The sequence below is a fragment of the Kogia breviceps genome, chromosome 8 (assembly GCF_026419965.1).
Source record: "Kogia breviceps isolate mKogBre1 chromosome 8, mKogBre1 haplotype 1, whole genome shotgun sequence".
Classification (NCBI taxonomy): domain Eukaryota; kingdom Metazoa; phylum Chordata; class Mammalia; order Artiodactyla; family Physeteridae; genus Kogia; species Kogia breviceps.
In genome coordinates, this window is record NC_081317.1 from 77920370 (window position 1) to 77940295 (window position 19926).

The 19926-nt window shown below is 40.3% G+C and overlaps 1 protein-coding gene across 1 annotated transcript in view; it reads right to left on the reverse strand.

The window, feature by feature from the left end:
• TRPM6 (transient receptor potential cation channel subfamily M member 6) overlaps positions 1 to 19926 on the reverse strand; it is a 136327-nt gene that overhangs the window by 95369 nt on the left and 21032 nt on the right. Inside the window, 2 exon segments of the mRNA XM_059071598.2 lie at positions 4062 to 4275; positions 14793 to 14970. Of these exon segments, the coding sequence (XP_058927581.1) occupies positions 4062 to 4275; positions 14793 to 14970 (392 nt within the window).

Consider the following 19926-nt stretch of genomic DNA (forward strand, 5'->3'; position numbering starts at 1 on the left):
AATCCTTGATAACCACTGATCTTTTTATTATCTCTATAGTTTTGCCTTTTCCAGAATATCATATAGTTGGAATTATGCAATATGTAGCCTTTTGAGATTGGCTTAATCTGCCTTCTAGCAGAAATAGAGTCACAGACATAGAGAACAAATTTATGGTTACCAAGGGGGGAGGTGGTAGTGGGATGAATTGGGAGATTGGGACTGACAGACATACACTACTATGTATAAAGTAGATAACTGATGAGAACCTACTGTATAGCACAGGGAACTCTACTCAATGCTCTGTGGCAACTTAGATGGGAAGAAAAGCTAAAATAGAGTGGATATATGTATACGTATGGCTGATTCACTTTGCTGTACAGCAAGAAACCAACACAACATTGTAAAGTGACTCTACTCCAATAAAAATTAATTTTAAAAATATTTGCCTTTTAATCACAAACACTACATTACACCACTTACTCTTTCTATGTACAGTCTGACTCTGTATGTGTCATTAGCACAGGAAAAAACAACAACAAAGCACTGCATATTGCATGCATCTAATGCATAGCACCTAAATCATTTCCTTCTCTCTGGAATCCTCCCCTCCAGCCATCTTTTGCACTTTTCCCAGTCATTTTCTAAAATTGGGGTTCTGGACCACAGAACACACATCAATACCAATAGAGATTCAGATCCATAGGTTTGGCACGCTTTACCAGCATGTGGTGGTGATCGTTTGTCAGCAGCCCACATGTGATCTTAATACATATTATCTGCTAAGACTCTCTGTAAAACCAGATTTGACAATATCATTCCCTATTCATTCTTCTGTTCAAAATCCTTTGAGAGCTCCCTGCTACATAGAGAATAAAATCTCAGCCCAAATAACATGGCACCCAGTCTGGCTCCAGTCTCCCTTGCTGTCTGTCCCTGTCCTCTGCCACATGGCACATCCAGCTAGCAGCCTTATCACCTCTTTCTACACATGCCTTAATCTCCAGCTGTGTACCTTGCCCTGAACTGTCACCTCTGCCTAGAATGCTTTTTCCTACCCTTCTCTCAAGGCCAACATTAAGAGCTATATCCTTCACCAAGCTTTCTTCTCAGGTTCCCTCAGTTGGAACTGGAATTTGTTTTCCTCTTCCTCTTCCTCCCAAACACTTCCTTTGTATCTCAACTATGACCCATTCAGCATCAATTTTTGGTTAGTTGCTTACTCTCCGTTACAGTCACCCACCCCATCACTAAACACGGGGTCCATATCTTACTCATCTTTCATCCACAGCATCTATCCAAATGCTTTATACACAATAGATTCTTAAAGGCTTCTGGCATTCAATTTAAATAAATGTAAAAAATTCATGCCAAATAATGTTCAACTACAGCTGAGAAGCATCTCAAGCATAGGTTGAAGCTGGTAAGCAAAAGCTTCTCAAATTTGAATGTGTATAAGAATCACCTGGGGATGTCATCAAAATGCAGATTCTGATCCCACTGGTCTGAGGAGCCCGATATCTGCATTCCCAACAAGCTCCTAGGTGATGCTGATGTTGCTGGTCCAGGGACCACTTCTTGAGTAGTCAGGACCTAAGGAGCTGAGGCTGAATCAAGTCAGACCCTGATTATTGTTTAAGGAAGCTCCAAGTATACCTCATTTCTCATTTCTTTTGTTCATATGAACTATTTCAATAGTCTTCACACTATTATATTTGTGTTCTTTAACTGGCCCTAATCTAAAATATATTTTTCTTAAAAAAAAACAATAAGTAAAATAAAGCATGTAACACAATTATTTATTCAAAGGAAAAAACCATGCCCAAGTTCACCTTTTTCTGAACTCTACAAAACTTCCCCATCCACCCTCTTTTTTTAACTGGAAATAAAATAAGTACTACACATTGGACTTAGAACTCTGCAACCTTTGCTTTTTTCTAAGAATGTGAAACAGTAGTTATCTCAATGAAATGTACCAGAGGAACCACCAGGTTACCCATTACTGACAAGAGGAAGCCCTTGGTTTTATTTTTATTTTGTTTTTTCAATCACTTGCTTCCTTCATTCCTTTTTAATCAAAAGAAATTATTCATTACATTAGTACCTGTTGGTCAGTTCTTAGACATATGTATAGGCCCTGGCCTCTACCTCACAATAAGGTAGACTCATCCTAACCTAACCTGTAAGGCAAAACATAAACGTGCTACAAGTGCTACAGGCAATAAATGCTATAGAAGTTAAGAAACAAGAGCGAGTTGAGATAGAGAATGCTTCCTGGGTATGTTGGCATCTAATGTAGATCCTAAAGGTCAAGCAGAACTTAATAGGAAACGTTGGCTAGGATATCTCAAATCAAGAGGAAGAAGTAAAGAGAAGATGGAAAGCCACACGTGTGATATTGTGACTTATAATAATATATATTTGGTCTGTTAGTGACACAGAGCTCCTTAAAACCTTGGAATTTCCTAAGTGGTGAGAGTGACAGAGGTGTCTTCTGTTATGTTAATGAGGCGACTTTTGGACCTACTGATGGGGGCTGGTTGCCAAGAGAACCAACCAACCACGTGATTAGAGGGTAGGAACTTCCAGTCTCACCCTCAACCATTGGGGAGGGGAGAGGAGCTGGAGATTGAGTTCAATTATCAATAGCCAATGACTTAATCAATCGTGCCCATGTAATGAGGCCTCCATTAAAAAATTTAAAACAACAGGGTTCAGAGAGCTTCCAAGTGGGTAAACACGTGGGAATGGGAGGAGGGCATGAAAGCTCTGTGCCCCTTCCCACATGCCTTGCCCTATGCAACTCTTCAATCTACCTGTTCCTGAGTTACATCCTTTTATAATAAACTGGTAATCTAGTGAGTAAACTGGTTTCCTGCATTCTGTGAGCTGCTCTAGCAAATTCATCAAACCCAAGGAGGGGATGGTGGCTGGCTGATTTATAGCCAGCCAGTCAGAAGCACCGGTAACAACCTGGACTTGAGACTGACATCTGAAATGGGGAGAGTCTTGTGGGATTGAGCCCTTAACCTGCGGAATCCATCGCTATTTCCTGGTAGACAGTAATTCAGAATTGAGCTGAAATGTAAGACACTCAGCTGGTGCTGGAGAACTGTGGTGTGTTGGGAAAGAACCCACACATGAGAACTGGTGTCAGAACTGTAACATACTAGTAACAGATTAGTAAGAGAGGAGTCTGTGAAGTCAGTAATCCTCAACCCTGGCTGCACATTAGATACCCTTCAGAAGCTTTACCCTGAAAAACTTTAATTAATCTGGGGTAGAACTTGTGCATCTGTATCTTTGCAAAGTCCCCAGATGATTCTCTAACATGCATACAGTTCATAAACACTGATGCAAAAGAGTAGGGTTAGAGGTTCAGGGGCTACTAAATGAAGTTCTTGAATGTCAGATTTCGAGAAGTATGAGTCAGTGATAGAAACAAGTGAGTGAAATGCCAGTTATGTAGTTAATTATCTCCTCATGCCCCATACACTCAATGCAGTTGTTGCACATGTCACTGATTTCCAATTCCTGAGAACCTTACCACGGTGAGTTTAGCTCACGTCTATGCCCACACACTACCTCACCACAGTCCAAAGCTCATGAAAACCTATTTTCTTTGCCAGACATTTACCCAAAGTTATATTAAAATAGCGTTTTTTTTTTATGCGGTACGCGGGTCTCTCACTGTTGTGGCCTCTCCCATTGCGGAGCACAGGCTCCGGACGCGCAGGGTCAGCGGCCATGGCTCACGGGCCCAGCCGCTCCGCGGCATGTGGGATCTTCCCGGACCGGGGCACGAACCCGTGTCCCCTGCATCGGCAGGCGGACTCTCAACCACTGCGCCACCAGGGAAGCCCCTAAAATAGCATATTTTAACAAGGGTAAAAATACATTCCAGGAAAGGTCTAGGATCCTACTGCGTTTCTTTTCCAGTCACTACACTTCCAGTCTTTCTCACACTACCAAATCTCCTGGGAGCACTGCAGAGCAGAGGTTAGATGCTATACTGCCTGATTCACAGTTAAAAAGAAGGAATTTAAAAAAAAAAACAGACTGAAACAGGGAATGTGCCTTACCGGTATTAATGCCTTCAGTTATTATCCACGCTCCTGTTGTCTCTGCAGCTTTGAACAAACCTTGGCTGAAGATCTCTTTAAGTTTGGAGGGCATCTTGAAGTTTTGGATGCCCCCGTGGACAGAGATCACCAGCTTTGGCAGTTCCATCTTCCACTCTTTCAACATTAAATGTAACAGATGATCCAACTTTGTGTCATAAGAAGTTCTAATATACTGGAAGATACGCATATACACATATACATAAAATAGTGGAAAATACCTGCCACATCGCAGTAAACACACAGCAGGGTAACTGAAATGCCAAAACTTGAAAGAAAATGTCTAGGATCTCTTTAAAAGTTCATCTTCATACAATGGAAATATTTACTTTGAAAAGATCCCATACCCCCTTTTAAGTTCCTTCTGAGAATTACAAGTCACCATAGGAAGGCCTCCTCTGGTTTTTGGGGTTAGTCTACCAACATTCTCTAGAAGGTCTGAGGTAAGGCAGAAATACTTCAAACTGGCAAAAATCACTACACCAGCAAACCCATTTAAAAATAGTTCTAGAAATAAGTGAAATGAGGTTTTTTTCATAAATGCTATGGCTTTTAATTTACTGGACCATTTCACATATTTGCATAATTTAAATTAAGATCTAGAAGCATGTTCATTTATTTTAAATTTTACATTCTAACCATTTCCTATATATATATATCATCTCTCTAGAAACTTCTTTTCCAAAATAAATACTTTTCATAAGAGAGTCAATGTAACCAAAAGAAAAGACAAATCAGGCAGCTCCAGAATCATTTTGCATTTTGCCCAAGATTATAGTGTATGGCTGGCTTTCTTTTCCCAGCCAATGCAGCCACATACAGACTGGTAAAATCATATTGAGATGAGTGTGAGCCAACCAACAGCAAGACTAAGTCAGATTTATAGGATAAGGACCATAGGAAACCAAGAGTTTATAAAACTATAGCAAAAATAACCACAGGTAGACATCACCATAGTTATGCAAATAGGAATTATCACACTGTCCTCCAGAATGATAGTGATTTAAAACAATTGTCTTCATCTTTGAAATTCTTAAAACATAATCCCTTTATTTCATAATTAAAATATTAGAATTTCTGACATGAGGATGGTGCAGCCATCACAGGATGTAGTAGAAAGAATCTAAGGGAAACTAGGATTCAGTTTACAAGTGAGAAAACTGAGTTGCCACAGCTTTATCACATACTCAAAGAGTAGGAAAAATACAAGTTAACCTTTGTGAAAGGGTTGATTTTGCCCGGAATAATGAATAAGGGCAGAGGAGGCAGCTCTGGTTTAGTTCTCCTCTCTCTCTCTCAGTTCTCTCTCCCAGGTAGCCCTCCCTTTCAGTTATAAGTCCTTTTTGTCCTAGAAGATACTTCTTGAGATTTGAAGATAACACCTTGATTAACTAAATTATCAGCACTAGAGTCTTCTTCCAAAGGCCAACTGAAGACGGTGCTAAGCTTTAATGATTCTCTTTCCCCTCCTCCTCCTTTATCGTAACTCACCTCCAAACCTCTGTGGAAGGAGGTGGGAGGGATAACAACCAGGAAGGGAAATGCCCCAGATGGGATGAGTAACCAGCTCTCACAAGCTCTCCTGCTGTGCACGCTAAACCTGAAGTGCAATTCCAGGCTGAAATATAAGGGTAGCCTCTTCTGAGAGATCAAATAAAATGCATTCAGGCACAGAGGATGTAACAGGAGCCTAAGGCTAAGCATAAAATGTATTAGTGATCAAATCTGTCTAAACATGTTTTCAGCTTTCCTAAATGTACCATATTCCCCCTTGGCCTTTCCACAAGCTATTCCTCACGCCCACAGTGGTTTACCCTTCTGTCTCACCAGACACCAAACACCTCACTCATCTTTCCCATCTCAGCTTAGCCATCCCTACTCTCAGATGGCTTCCTTGACACATGCACACCACCCCAGAAAAACAGGAGGAGTTCCCTTTTCATGCTCTCAAAGAACCCTGTATTCCCCCCCTTTCCTAGCATCCCCACCGTCTGAGGTAATTATATATTTATTTCCTCTTTCCCTCACTAGACTGTACGCAATGTTAGCACACAGAACATATTCTCTTTGGGGCATAGCAAAGTATGGGCAACTGATAAAGATCTGTTGAATGCATAAAAAAATGAGTAAATGAAGATGATTATGAACAAACATAAAAGCAAAAGGAAAAAGATGAACAATTAAGGGAAAAATTACATAAAGAGTTCTGAGAGTCAGCTTCCAAAAAGGATTGGAGGACAGTTTTCTTGCCAACTAAAACAAACAAACAAAAATCAATGCACAAAGTTAGATGCAAGTGGATTAGTAATCAGAAATGTAGATTATTATACAATTATATTATGAAAGCTTACTATGATTGCACTATTAAGAACAGTTTTTCAAATCCTTTTAACTGATGATGTACTGCAGGACACAACTGATTCTGAGCTTTCCTGAGGTAGGCTGCCCCTGTATTTTCCCCAAGGAAAGCTGCCTCTAATAAAGCAGCGTACAGTTAACAAGCTCAATAGAAAACAGCTGAGAGACAGGCTGGCCTGTCAATACTATGTGAATCACATGTAAAATTACTATATTAGGGACAGGAGAAAAACTGGCCTGTAAAGCCCAGCACTATCATTCAGGGGGTACAGAAATTTCTCCATTTTCTTCCTGAGAAAAGACTCTCACAAGGGCATAGCAGGCATCAACAGCCACAGGTTAAATTACTGGGAATTGCTCTGGCCGTGATTCAGGTGAAGCCTGTTCTTCGGTAGTAACTTTTGTACATTCCTTAAGAAAAGGGAAGCCGTTTGGCAACTGCCTCATGAGCAATAAGCCATTCTCTTCTGCAGAGGGCATAACCTGGCTGAAAGAAGTCAGTCAAAGAGTTGGCCACACCACACCTGGGAAAGGTATCATGCCCCTCAGACATAGAAGAAAAAGAAGAGTCAGGTCATTTTTGTCAACAGGTGAGTAACATGGATCACCTTTGCAATAAAACCTGGTCATCTGATCATCTACACTTAGAAGTACCATTTGGAGATACATTTGGAGGTTATAGCCTCTGTTAAAAATCAGCAAAATAGGAGACCTTCAATATGGTGGAGGAGTACGATGTGGAGATCACCTTCCTCCCCACAAATACATCAGAAATACATCTACATGTGGAACAATTCCTACGGAATACCTACTGAACGCTGGCAGAAGGCCTCAGACTTCCCAAAAGGGAAGAAATTCCCCACATACCTGGGTAGGGCAAAAGAAAAAAGAAAAAACAGAGACAAAAGAATAAGGATAGGACCTGCACCTCTGGGAGGGAGCTGTGAAGTTTCCACACGCTAGGAAGCCCCTTCACTGGTGGAGACGGGGGGTGCCGGTGGGGAAGCTTCAGAGCCACGGAGGAGAGCACAGAAACAGGGGTGCAGAGGGCAAAGCGGTGAGATTCCCGCACAGAGGATCGGTGCCGACGAGCACTCACCAGCCCGAGAGGCTTGTCTGCTCACCCGCCTGGGCAGGTGGGGGCTGGAAGCTGAGGCTCGGGCTTCGGAGGTCAGATCCCAGGGAGACGACTGGGGTTGGTGGCGTGAACACAGCCTGAAGGGGCTAGTGCACCACAGCTAGCCGGGAGGGAGTCCGGGAAAAAGTCTAGACCTGCCGAAGAGGAAAGAGACTTTTTCTTGCCTCTTTGTTTCTGGGTGCGCGAGGAGATGGGATTCAGAGCACCGCTTAAAGCGGCTCCAGAGACGCGCACGAGCCGCGGCTATCAGCGCGGACCCCAGAGACGGGCATGGGACACAAAGGCTGCTGCTGCCGCCACCAAGAAGCCTGTGTACGAACACAGGTCACTCTCCACAGCTCCCCTCCCGGGAGCCTGTGCAGCCCGCCAGTGCCAGGGTCCCGTGATCCATGGACAACTTCCCCAGGAGAACGCACGGCGCACCTCAAGCTGGTGCAACATCACGCTGCCCTCTGCCGCTGCAGGCTCACCTTGCATTCCATACCCCTCCCTCCCCCACCCCGGTCTGAGTGAGCCAGAGCCCCTGAAGCAGCTGCTCGTTTAACTCCGTCCTGCCTGAGCCGGAACAGACGCACCCAGGAGACCTACACACAAGAGGCGAGGACAAATCCAAAGCTGAGCCCCAAGAGCTGGGCGAACAAAGAAGAGAAAGGGAAATTTCTCCCAGAAGCCTCAGGAGCAGTGGATTAAATCTCCACAATCAACTTGATGTACCTGCATCTGTGGAATACCTAGAGAGCAAATCATCCCAAAATTGAGGCGGTGGACTTTGGGAGCAACTACAGACTTGGGATTTGCTTTCTGCATCTATTTGTTTTTGGTTTTCTGTTTATCTTAGTTTAGTATTTAGAGTTTAATATCAATGGTAGATTTGTTTATTGATTTGGCTGCTTGCTTCCTTTTTCATATATATATAGATTTTTTTTTTTCCTTTTTCTCTTTCAGTGAGTGTGTATGTGTATGCTTCTTTGTGTGATTTATGTCTGTATAGCTTTGCTTTTACCATTTTTCCTAGGGTTCTGTCTATCTGTTTTTGTTGGTTTTTTTGTACAGTTTTTTTTTTTTATAATTTATTTTTGGCTGCCTTGGGTGTTCATTGCTGCACACAGGCTTTCTCTAGTTGAGGCAACTGGGGGCTACTCTTTGTCACAGTGCGTAGACTTCTCATTGCGGTGGCTTCTCTTGTTGTGGAGCATGGGCTCCAGGAGCACGTGCTGCAGTAGTTGTGGCATGCAGGCTCAGTAGTTGTGGCTCACGGGCTCTAGAGCGCAGGCTCAGTAGTTGTGGTGCACGGGCTTAGTTGCTCTGTGGCATGTAGGAATCTTCCTGGACCAGGGTTCAAACCCGTGTCCCTTGCATTGGCAGGTGGATTCTTAACCACAGCGCCACCAGGGAAGCCCTTTAGTATAGTTTTTAGCACTGGTTACCATTGGTGGATTTGTTTTTTGGATTGGTTGCTGTCTTCTTTCCTTTGTTCTTTATTTCTTCCTTACTTTTAACTTTTTTTATTTTAAATATATATTTTAAATTTTTTATTGTAATAACTTTATTCTACTTTTTTTTTCTTTATTTCTTTCTTTCTCCCTTTACTTCTGAGTGGTGTGGCTGACAGGGACTTTGGGCTCAGGTCAGGTGTCAGGCCTGGGCCTCTGAGGTGGGAAAGCTGAGTTCAGGACATTGGTCCACCAGAGACCTCCCAGCTCCATGTAATATCAAAAGGCGAAAGCTCTCCCAGAGATCTCCATCTCAACGCTAAGACGCAGCCCCACTCAACAACCAGCAAGCTACAGTGTTGGACACCCTATGCAAAAAAACAAACAAGACAGGAACACAACCCCACCCATTAGCAGAGACGCTGCCTAAAATCATAATAAAGTCACAGACACCCCAAAAGACACCACTGGACGTGGTCTTGCCCACCAGAAAGACAAAACCCAGCCTCATCCACCAGAACACAGGCACCAGTCACCTCCACCAGGAAGCCTACACAACCCACTGACCCAACCTTAGTCACTGGGGGCAGACACCAAAAACAATGGGAACTACGAACCTACAGCCTGTAAAAAGGTGACCCCAAACACAGTAAGGTTAGCAAAATGAGAAGACAGAGAAACACACAGCAGACGAAGGAGCAAGGTAAAAACCCACCAGACCAAACAAATGAACAGGAAATAGGCAGTCTACCTGAAAAAGAATTCAGAGTAATGACAGTAAAGAGGATGCAAAACCTTGGAAATAGAATGGAGAAAATACAAGAAACGTTTAACAAGGACCTAAAAGAACTAGAGAGCAAAAAAAAAAATGATTAACAACGCAATAAATGAATTTAAAAATTCTCTAGAAGTAGTCAATAGCAAAGTAACTGAGGCATAAGAATGGATAAGTGACCTGGAAGATAAAATAGTGGAAATAACTACCACAGAGCAGAATAAACAAAAAGAATGAAAATAATTGAGGACAGTCTCAGAGACCTCTGGGACAACATCAAACTCACCAATATTCAAATTATAGGGGTCCCAGAAGAAGAAGAGAAAAAGAAAGGGACTGAGAATATATTTGAAGAGGTTAGTGTTGAAAACTTCCCTAATATAGGAAAAGAAAGAGTCAATCAAGTCCAGGAAGCACAGAGAGTCCCATACAGGATGACAAGGGGAAACACACCAAGACACATGTTAATCAAACTATCAAAAATTAAATACAAACAAAAACAATAAAAGCAGCAAGGGAAAAACAACAAATAGCATAGAAGGGAATCCCCATAAGGGTAACAGCTGATCTTTCAGGAGAAACTCTGCAAGCCAGAAGGGAGTGGCAGGACATATTTAAAGTGATGAAAAAGAAAAACCTACAACCAAGATTACTCTACTCATCAAGGATCTCATTCAGATTCAACAGAGAAATTGAAACATTTACAGACAAACAAAAGCTAAGAGAATTCAGCACCACCAAACCAGCTTTATGACAAATGTTAAAGGAATTTCTCTGGGCAGGAAACACAAGAGAAGGAAAAGACCTACAATAACAAACTCAAAACAATTTAGAAAATGATAACAGGAACATATATAGTGATAACTGTCTTAAATGTAAATGGATTAAATGCTCCAACCAAAAGACATAGACTGGCTGAATGTATACAAAAACAAGACCAGTATGTATGCTGTCTACAAGAGACCCACTTCAGACCTAGGGACACATACAGACTGCAAGTAATGGGATGGAAAAAGATATTTCATGCAAATGGAAATCAAAAGAAAGCTGGAGTAGCAATTCTCATATCAGACAAAACAGACTTTAAAATAAAGACTATTACAAGAGACAAAGAAGGACACTACATAATGAACAAAGGATCAACCCAGGAAGAAGATATAACAAGTGTAAATATTTATGCACCCAACATAGGAGCACCTCAATACATAAGGCAAATGCTAACAGCCATAAAAGGGGAAATCGACAGTAACACAATCATAGTAAGGGACTTTAACACCCCACTTTCACCAATGGACAGATCATCCAAAATGAAAATCAACAAGAAAACACAAGCTTTAAATGATACATTAAACAACATGCACTTAAATGATATTTATAGGACATTCGATCCAAAAACAACAGAATACACTTTCTTCTCAAGTGCTCATGGATCATTCTCCAGGATAGATCATATCTTGGGTCACAAACCAAGCCTTGGTAAATTTAAGAAAATTGAAATTGTTATCAAGTATCTTTTCCAACCACAATGCTATGAGACTAGATATCAATTACAGGAAAAAATCTGCAAAAAATACAAACACATGGAGGCTAAAGAACACACTAGTAAATAACCAAGAGATCACTGAAGAAATCAAAGAGGAAATCAAAAAATACCTAGAAACAAATGACAATGAAAACACGATGACCCAAAACCTATGGGAGGAAGCAAAAGCAGTTCTAAGAGGGAAGTTTAGAGCAACACAATCCTACCTCAACAAGCAAGAAACATCTCAAATAAACAACATAACCTTACACCTAAAGCAGTTAGAGAAAGAAGAACAAAAAACCCCAAAGTTAGCAGATGGAAAGGAATCATAATGATCAGATCAGAAATAAATGAAAAAGAAATGAAGGAAACAATAGCAAAGATCAATAAAACTACAAGCTGATTCTTTGAGATGATAAACTGATAAACCATTAGCCAGACTCATCAAGAAGAAAAGGGAGAAGACTCAAATCAATAGAATTAGAAATGAAAAAGGAGAAGTAACAACTGACACTGCAGAAATACAAAGGATCATGAGAGATTACGACAAGCAACTATATGCAAATAAAATGGACAACCTGTAAGAAATGGACAAATTCTTAGAAAAGCACAACCTTCCAAGAGTAAACCAGGAAGAAATAGAAAATATAAAGAGACCAATCACAAGCACTGAAGTTGGGACTGTGATTAAAAATCTTCCAACAAACAAAAGACCAGGAGCAGATGGCTTCACAGGTGAATTCTGTGAAACATTTAGAGAAGAGCTAACGCCTATCCTTCTCAAACTCTTCCAAATATACCAGAGGGAGGAACACTTCCAAATTCATTCTACAAGGCCACCATCACCGTGATACCAAAACCAGACAAAATGTCACAAAGATAGAAAACTACAGGCCAATATCACTGATGAACAAAGGTGCAAAAATCCTCAACAAAATGCTAGCAAACAGAATCCAACAGCACATTAAAAGGATCATACACCATGATCAAGTGGGGTTTATCCCAGGAAGGCAAGGATTCTTCAATATACGCAAATCAATCAGTGTGATACACCATATTAACAAATTGAAGGAGAAAAAAACATATGATCATCTCAATAGATGCAGAAAAAGCTTTCAACAAAATTCAACATTAATTTTAAATAAAAACCCTCCAGAAAGTAGGCACAGAGGGAACTTACCTCAACATTACAGATGCCATATATGACAAACCCATAGCCAACATTGTTCTCCATGGTGAAAACTGAGACCATTTCCTCTAACATCAGGAACAAGACAAGGTTGTCACTCTCACCACTATTATTCAACATACTGTTGGAAGTTTTAGCCATTGAAATCAGAGAAGAAAAACAACGAAAATGAATCCAAATAGGAAAAGAGGAAAAGCTGTCACTGTTTGCAGATGACATGATTCTATATATAGAGAATCCTAAAGAAGCTACCAGAAAACCACTAGAGCTAATCAATGAATTTGGTAAAGTAGCAGGATACAAAGAAATCTCTTGCATTCTTATACACTAATGATGAAAAATCTGGAAGAGAAATTAAGGAACCACTCCCATTTACCATTGCAATAAAAATAATAAAATACCTAGGAATAAACCTACCTAAGGAGACAAAAGACCTGTATGCAGAAAACTGTAAGACAGTGATGAAAGAAATTAAAGATGATACAAACAGGTGGAGAGATATCCCATGTGCTTGGATTAGAAAAATTAACATTGTGAAAAATGACTATACTACCCAAAGCAATCTACAGAGTCAGTGCAGTCCCTATCAAATTACCAATGGCATTTTTCACAGAACTAGAACAATAAATTTCACAATTTGTGTGGAAACACAAAAACCCTGAACAGCCAAAGCAATCGTGAGAAAGAAAAATGGAGCTGGAGGCATCAGGCTCCCAGACTTCAGACTATATTACAAAGCTACAGTAATCAAGACACTATGGTACTGGCACAAAAACAGAAATATAGATCAATGGAATGGGATACAATGGCCAGAGATAAACCCACACACCTATGGTCAACTTATTTTGGATAAAGGAAGCAAGAATATACAATGGAGGAAAGACAGCCTCTTCAAAAAGTGGTGCTCGGAAAACTGGACAGCTACATGTAAAACAATGAAATTAGAACACTCCCTAACACCATACACAAAATTAAACTGAAAATCGATTAAAGAGCTAAATGTAAGACCAGACACTATAAAACTCTTAGAGGAAAACATCGGCAGAACACTTTGACATAAATAACAGCAAGATCCCTTTGACCCACCTCCTAGAGAAATGCAAATAAAAACAAAAGTAAACAAATGGGAGGGACCTAATGAAACTTAAAAGCTTTTGCACAGTAGAGGAAACCATAAAGAAGACCAAAAGACAACCCTCAGTATGGGAGAAAATATTTGCAAGTGAAGCAACTGACAAAGGATTAATCTCCAAAATTTATAAGCAGCTCATGCAGCTCAATGTCAAAAAAAAACCCAATTCAAAAATGGGTAGAAGACCTAAATAGATATTTCTTCAAAGAAGATATACAGATTGCCAACAAACATATGAAAGGATGCTCAACATCACTAATCATTAGAGAAATGAAAATCAAAACTACAAAAAATCTACAAACAATAAATCCTGGAGAGGGTGTGATGAAAAGCGAACCCTCTTGCACTGTTGGTGGGAATGTAAATTGATACAGCCACTATGGAGAACAGTATGGAGGTTCCTTAAAAAACTATAAATAGAACTACCATAAGACCCAGCAATCCCACTACTGGGCATATACCCTGAGAAAACCATAATTCATAAAGAGTCATGTACCACAATGTTCATTGCAGCTCTATTTACAATAGCCAGGACAGGGAAGCAACCTAAGTGTCTGTCGACAGATGAATGGATAAAGAAGATGTGACACATATATACAGTGGAATATTACTCTTCCATAAACAGAAGCAAAACTGAATTATTTGTAGTGAGGTGGATGGACCTAGAGTCTGTCATACAGAGTGAAGTAAGTCAGAAAGAGAAAAACAAATACTGTATGCTAACACATATATATGGAATCTAAAAAAAAAAAAAATGGTTCTGAAGAACCTAGGGAAAGGACAGGAATAAAGACACACACATAGAGAATGAACTTGAGGACACGGGGAGGGGAAAGGGTAAGCTGAGACGAAGTGAGAGAGTGGCATCGACATATATACACTACCAAATGTAAAACAGATAGCTAGTGGGAAGCAGCTGCATAGCAAAGGGTATCAGCTCGGTACTTTGGGACCATATAGAGGGGTGGGATAGGGAGGATGGGAGGGAGACGCAAGAGGGTGGAGATAAGGGGATATATGTATACGTATAGTTTATTTACTTTGTTATAAAGCAGAAACTAACACACCATTGTAAAGCAATTACACTCCAATAAAGATATTAAAAAACAACAACAGCACAATAATGTAGGTTATTAGCAAACCTTAGAGTGGTAGGTGTGCTCTCCATCTTGGAAGTTAATTGTGCCAAATGTATCTGTAGAGCTTTTCGTTGTGTGCTTTTCAACAGACCATTGTTCATTTTCACTACCGTTGGCAGCTGAGATGGTCCAGGCATAATCTATCCCATAATGGTCTCTAATCAATCGCCCACAGTAACACCTTAAATTTGGGATAAATACCAATTTCAAAATAGAAAACACACAATTTCAGAATAGAAAATAGATGTAACATTTCTACATGTTCCTAGGGTAATATATAGATGACATATATTAACAATTTTTAAAACTTCACACTGAGATTTATATTTGATTTCCAACACTGGGTTGTTTTCTAAGTTTAAAAACATTCTCACTGGTTCTCTCCCTTGGCTACACATTAGAATCATTTTGGGGATGTTTTAAGAAAACACTAAAAATCTCTTACACACCCATGATCATAGCAGCGTTATTCACAACAGCCAAGAGGTAGAAGCAACCCATGTATTCATCAATAGATGAATGGATGAACAAAACGTAGTATACACATTCACTTTTGCAAGATAAAAAGTTCTGGAAATCCATAACACAACAATGTGAATATACTTAACACCACTGAACTGTACTCTTAAAAATGATTAAAACAGTAAAGAAAACAAAAACAAACATCAAATTGTATATTTTAAATATGTGCAGTTTATGTCAATTATACCTCAAAAATTATTTTTAAAAAATAGTCTTGTGAACAATCATTGACAGGAAGACACTGGAACTCACCAAAAAAGATACCACACATCCAAAGACAAAGGAGAAGCCACAATGAGATGGTAGGAGGGGCGCAGTCACAATCAAATCAAATCCCGTAACTGCTGGGTGGGTGACTCACAAACTGGAGAACACTTATACCACAGAAGTCCACCCACTGGAGTGAAGGTTCTGGGCCCCACATCAGGCTTCCCAAACGTGGGGTCTGGCAACGTAAGAAGGAATTCCTAGAGAATCAGACTTTGAAGGCTACCGGTATTTGACTGCAGGACTTTGACAGGACTGGGGGAAACAGTGACTCCACTCTTGGAGGGCACACACAAAGTAGTGTGGGCATCGGGCCCAGGGGAAAGGAGCAGTGACCCCATAGGAGACTGAACCAGACCTACCTGCTAGTGTTGGAGGGTCTCCTGCAGAGGCGGAGGGTAGCTGTGGCTCACCATGAGGACAAGGACACTGGGAGCAGAAGTTCTGGGAAGTACTCCTTGGTGTGAGCCCTCCCAGAGTCTGCCATTAGCCCCCTCAAAGAGCCGGGTAGGCTCCAGTGTTGGGTCACCTCAGGCCTGTTTGGCTGTTTACCAACAGGGAGGGAACCCAGCCCCACCCATGAGCAGACAAGCAAATTAAAGTTTTACTGAACTCTGCCCACCAGAGCAACACCCAGCTCTATCCATCACCAGTCCCTCCCATCAGGAAACTTGCACAAGCCTCTTAGATAGCCTCATCCATGAGAGGGCAGACAGCAGAAGCAAGAATAACTATAATCCTGCAGCCTGTGGAACAAAAACTGCATTCACATAGAGATAGACAAGATGAAAAGGCAGAGAGAGGGCTATGTACCAGATGAAGAAACAAGACAAAACACATGGAGGCTAACAATATGTTACCAATATGTAACCAAGAGATCACTGAAGAAATCAAAGAGGAAATAAAAAAATACCTAGAGACAAATTACAACGAAAACACGACGATCCAATACCTATGGGATGCAGCAAAAGCAGTTCTATGAGGGAAGCTTATAGCAACACAAGCCTACCTCAAGAAACAAGAAAAATCTCAAATAAACAAGCTAAACTTACACTGAAAAAACCTAGAGAAAGAAGAACAAACAAAAACCAAAGTTAGTAGAAGGAAAGAAATGATAAAGATCAGAGCAGAAATAAATGAAATAGAAACAAAGAAAACATTAGCAATGATCAATAAAACTAAAAGCTGGTTCTTTGAGAAGATAAACAAAACTGATAAACCATTAGCCAAACTCATCAAGAAAAAGAGGGAGAAGACTCAAATCAATAAAATTAGAAATGAAAGAGGAAAAATTACAACAGACACCACAGTAATACAAAGCATCCTAAGAGACTACCACAAGCAACTCTATGCCAATAAAATGGACAACCTGGAAGAAATGGACAAATTCTTAGAAAGGTATAACCTTCCAAGACTGAACCAGGAAGAAATAGAAAATATGAACAGACCAATCACAAGCACTGAAATTGAAACTGTGATTAAAAATCTTCCAACAGGGCTTCCCTGGTGGCGCAGCGGTTGAGAATCCGCCTGCCGATGCAGGAGACACGGGTTCGTGCCCTGGTCCGGGAAGATCCCACATGCCGCGGAGCAACTAAGCCCGTGAGCCATGGCCACTAGGCCTGCGCGTCCAGAGCCTGTGCTCTGCAATGGGAGAGACCACAACAGTGAGAGGCCCGCATACCGCAAAAAAAAAAAAAAAAAAAAAAAAATCTTCCAACAAACAAAAGTCCAGGACCAGATAGCTTCACAGGTGAATTCTATCAAATATTTAGAGAAGAGCTAACACCCATCCTTCTCAAACTCTTCCAAAAAGATGCAGAGGAAGGAACACTCCGAAACACATTCTATGAGCCCACCATCACCCTGATGACAAAACCAGAAAAAAATACTACAAAAAAAGAAAATTACAGACCAATATCACTGATGAATATAGATGCAAAAATCCTCAACAGAATACCAGCAAACAATCCAACAACACATTAAAAGGATTATACACCATGATCAAATGGGATTTATCCCAGGGATGCAAGGATTCTTCAATATACTCAAATTAATCAACTTGATACACTGTATTAACAAATTGAAGAATAAACACCACATGGTCATCTCAATAGATGCAGAAAAAGCTTCTGACAAAATTCAACACCCATTTATGATAAAAGCTCTCCAAAAAGTGGACATAGAGGGAACCTCCCTCGGCAAAATAAAGGCCATATATGACAAACCCACAGCAAAAATCATCCTCAGTGGTGAAAAACTGAAACCATTTCCTCTAAGATCAGGAACAAGACAAGGATGTCCACTCTCGCCACTCTTTTTTTTTTTTTTTTTTTTTTTCGGTATGCAGGCCTCTCACTCTTGTGGCCTCTCCCACTGTGGAGCACAGGCTCCGGATGCGCAGGCCCAGCAGCCATGGCTCACGGGCCCAGCCACTCCGCAGCATGTGGGACCCTCCCAGACCAGGGCACGAACCCATGTCCCCTGAATTGACAGGCGGACTCCCAACCACTGCACCACCAGGGAAGCCCTCGCCACTCTTATTCAACATAGTTTTGGAAGTCCTAGCCACGGCAAGCAGAGAAGAAAAAGAAATAAAAGGAATACAAATTGGAAAAGAAGAAAAACTGTCACTGTTTGCAGAGGACATGATACTATACATAGAGAATCCTAAAGATGCCACCAGAAAACTATTAGAGCTAATCAATGAATTTGGTAAAGTTGCAGGATACAAAATTAATGCACAGGAATCTCTTGCATTCTTATACACTAATGATGAAAAATCTGAAAGAGAAATTAAGGACACACTCCCATTTACCACTGTGACAAAAAGAATAAAAAACATAGGAATAAACCTACCTAAGGAGACAAAATACCTGTATGCAGAAAAGTATAAGACACTGATGAAAGAAATTAAAGATGATACAAACAGATGGAGAGACATACCATGTTCTTGGATTGGAAGAATCAATATTGTGAAAATGACTATGTTACCGAAAGCAATCTATAGATTCAATGCAATCCCTATCAAATTACCAATGGCATTTTTTACAGAACTAGAACAAAAAATCTTAAAATTTGTATGGAGACACAAAAGACCCCAAATAGCCAATGCAGTCTTGAGGGAAAAAAACGGAGCTGGAGGAATCAGACTCCCTGACCTCAGACTATACTGCAAAGCTATAGTAATAAAAACAATATGGTACTAGCACAAAAACAGAAATATCGATCAATGGAATAGCATAGAAAGCCCAGAGATAAACCAATGCACCTATGGTCAACTAATCTATGAGAAAGGAGGCAAGGATATTCAATGCAGATAAGACAGTCTCTTCAATAAGTGGTGCTCGGAAAACTAGACAGCTACATGTAAAAGAATGAAATTAGAACACTCCCTAACACCATATACAAAAATAAACTCAAAATGGATTAGAGACTAAAATGTAAGACTGGACACTATAAAACTCTTAGAGGAAAACATAGGAAAAACACTCTTTGACATAAATCACAGCAAGATTTTTTTTGATCCACCTCCTAGAGTAACGGAAATAAAAACAAAAATAAACAAATGGGACTTAAAGAAACTTAAAAGCTTTTGCAAAGTAAAGGGAACTACAAACAAGACAAAAAGGCAACCCTCAGAATGGGAGAAAATATTTGCAAATGAATCAATGGGCAAAGGATTAATCTGAAAAATATCATGCAGCTCAATATTAAAAAAAAAAAAACCCAATCAAAAAATGGGCAGAAGACCTAAACAGAAATTCCTCCAAAGAAGACATACAGATGGCCAAGAAGCAAATGAAAATCTGCTCAACATCACTAATTATTAGAGAAATGCAAACCTAAACTACAATGAGGTATCACCTCACACCAGTTAAAATGGGCATCATCAGAAAATCTACAAACCACAAATGCTGGAGAGGGTGTGGAGAGAAGGGGACCATCTTGTACTGTTGGTGGGAATGTAAATTGATACAGCCACTATGGAGAACAGCATGGAGGTTCCTTAAAAAACTAAAAATAGAATTACCATATGACCCAGCAATCCCACTACTGGGCATATACTCTGAGAAAACCATAATTCAAAAAGAGTCATGTACCAAAATGTTCATTGCAGCTCTTTTTACAATAGCCAGGTCATGGAAGCAACCTAAATGCCAATCAACAGATGAATGGATAAAGAAGATGTGGTACATATATGCAATGGAATATTACTCAGCCATAAAAAGGAATGAAATTGGGTCATTTGTAGAGATGTGGATGGATCTAGAGTTTCTCATACAGAGTGAAATAAGTCAGAAAGAGAATAACAAATATCGTATATTAACGCATATATGTGAAACCT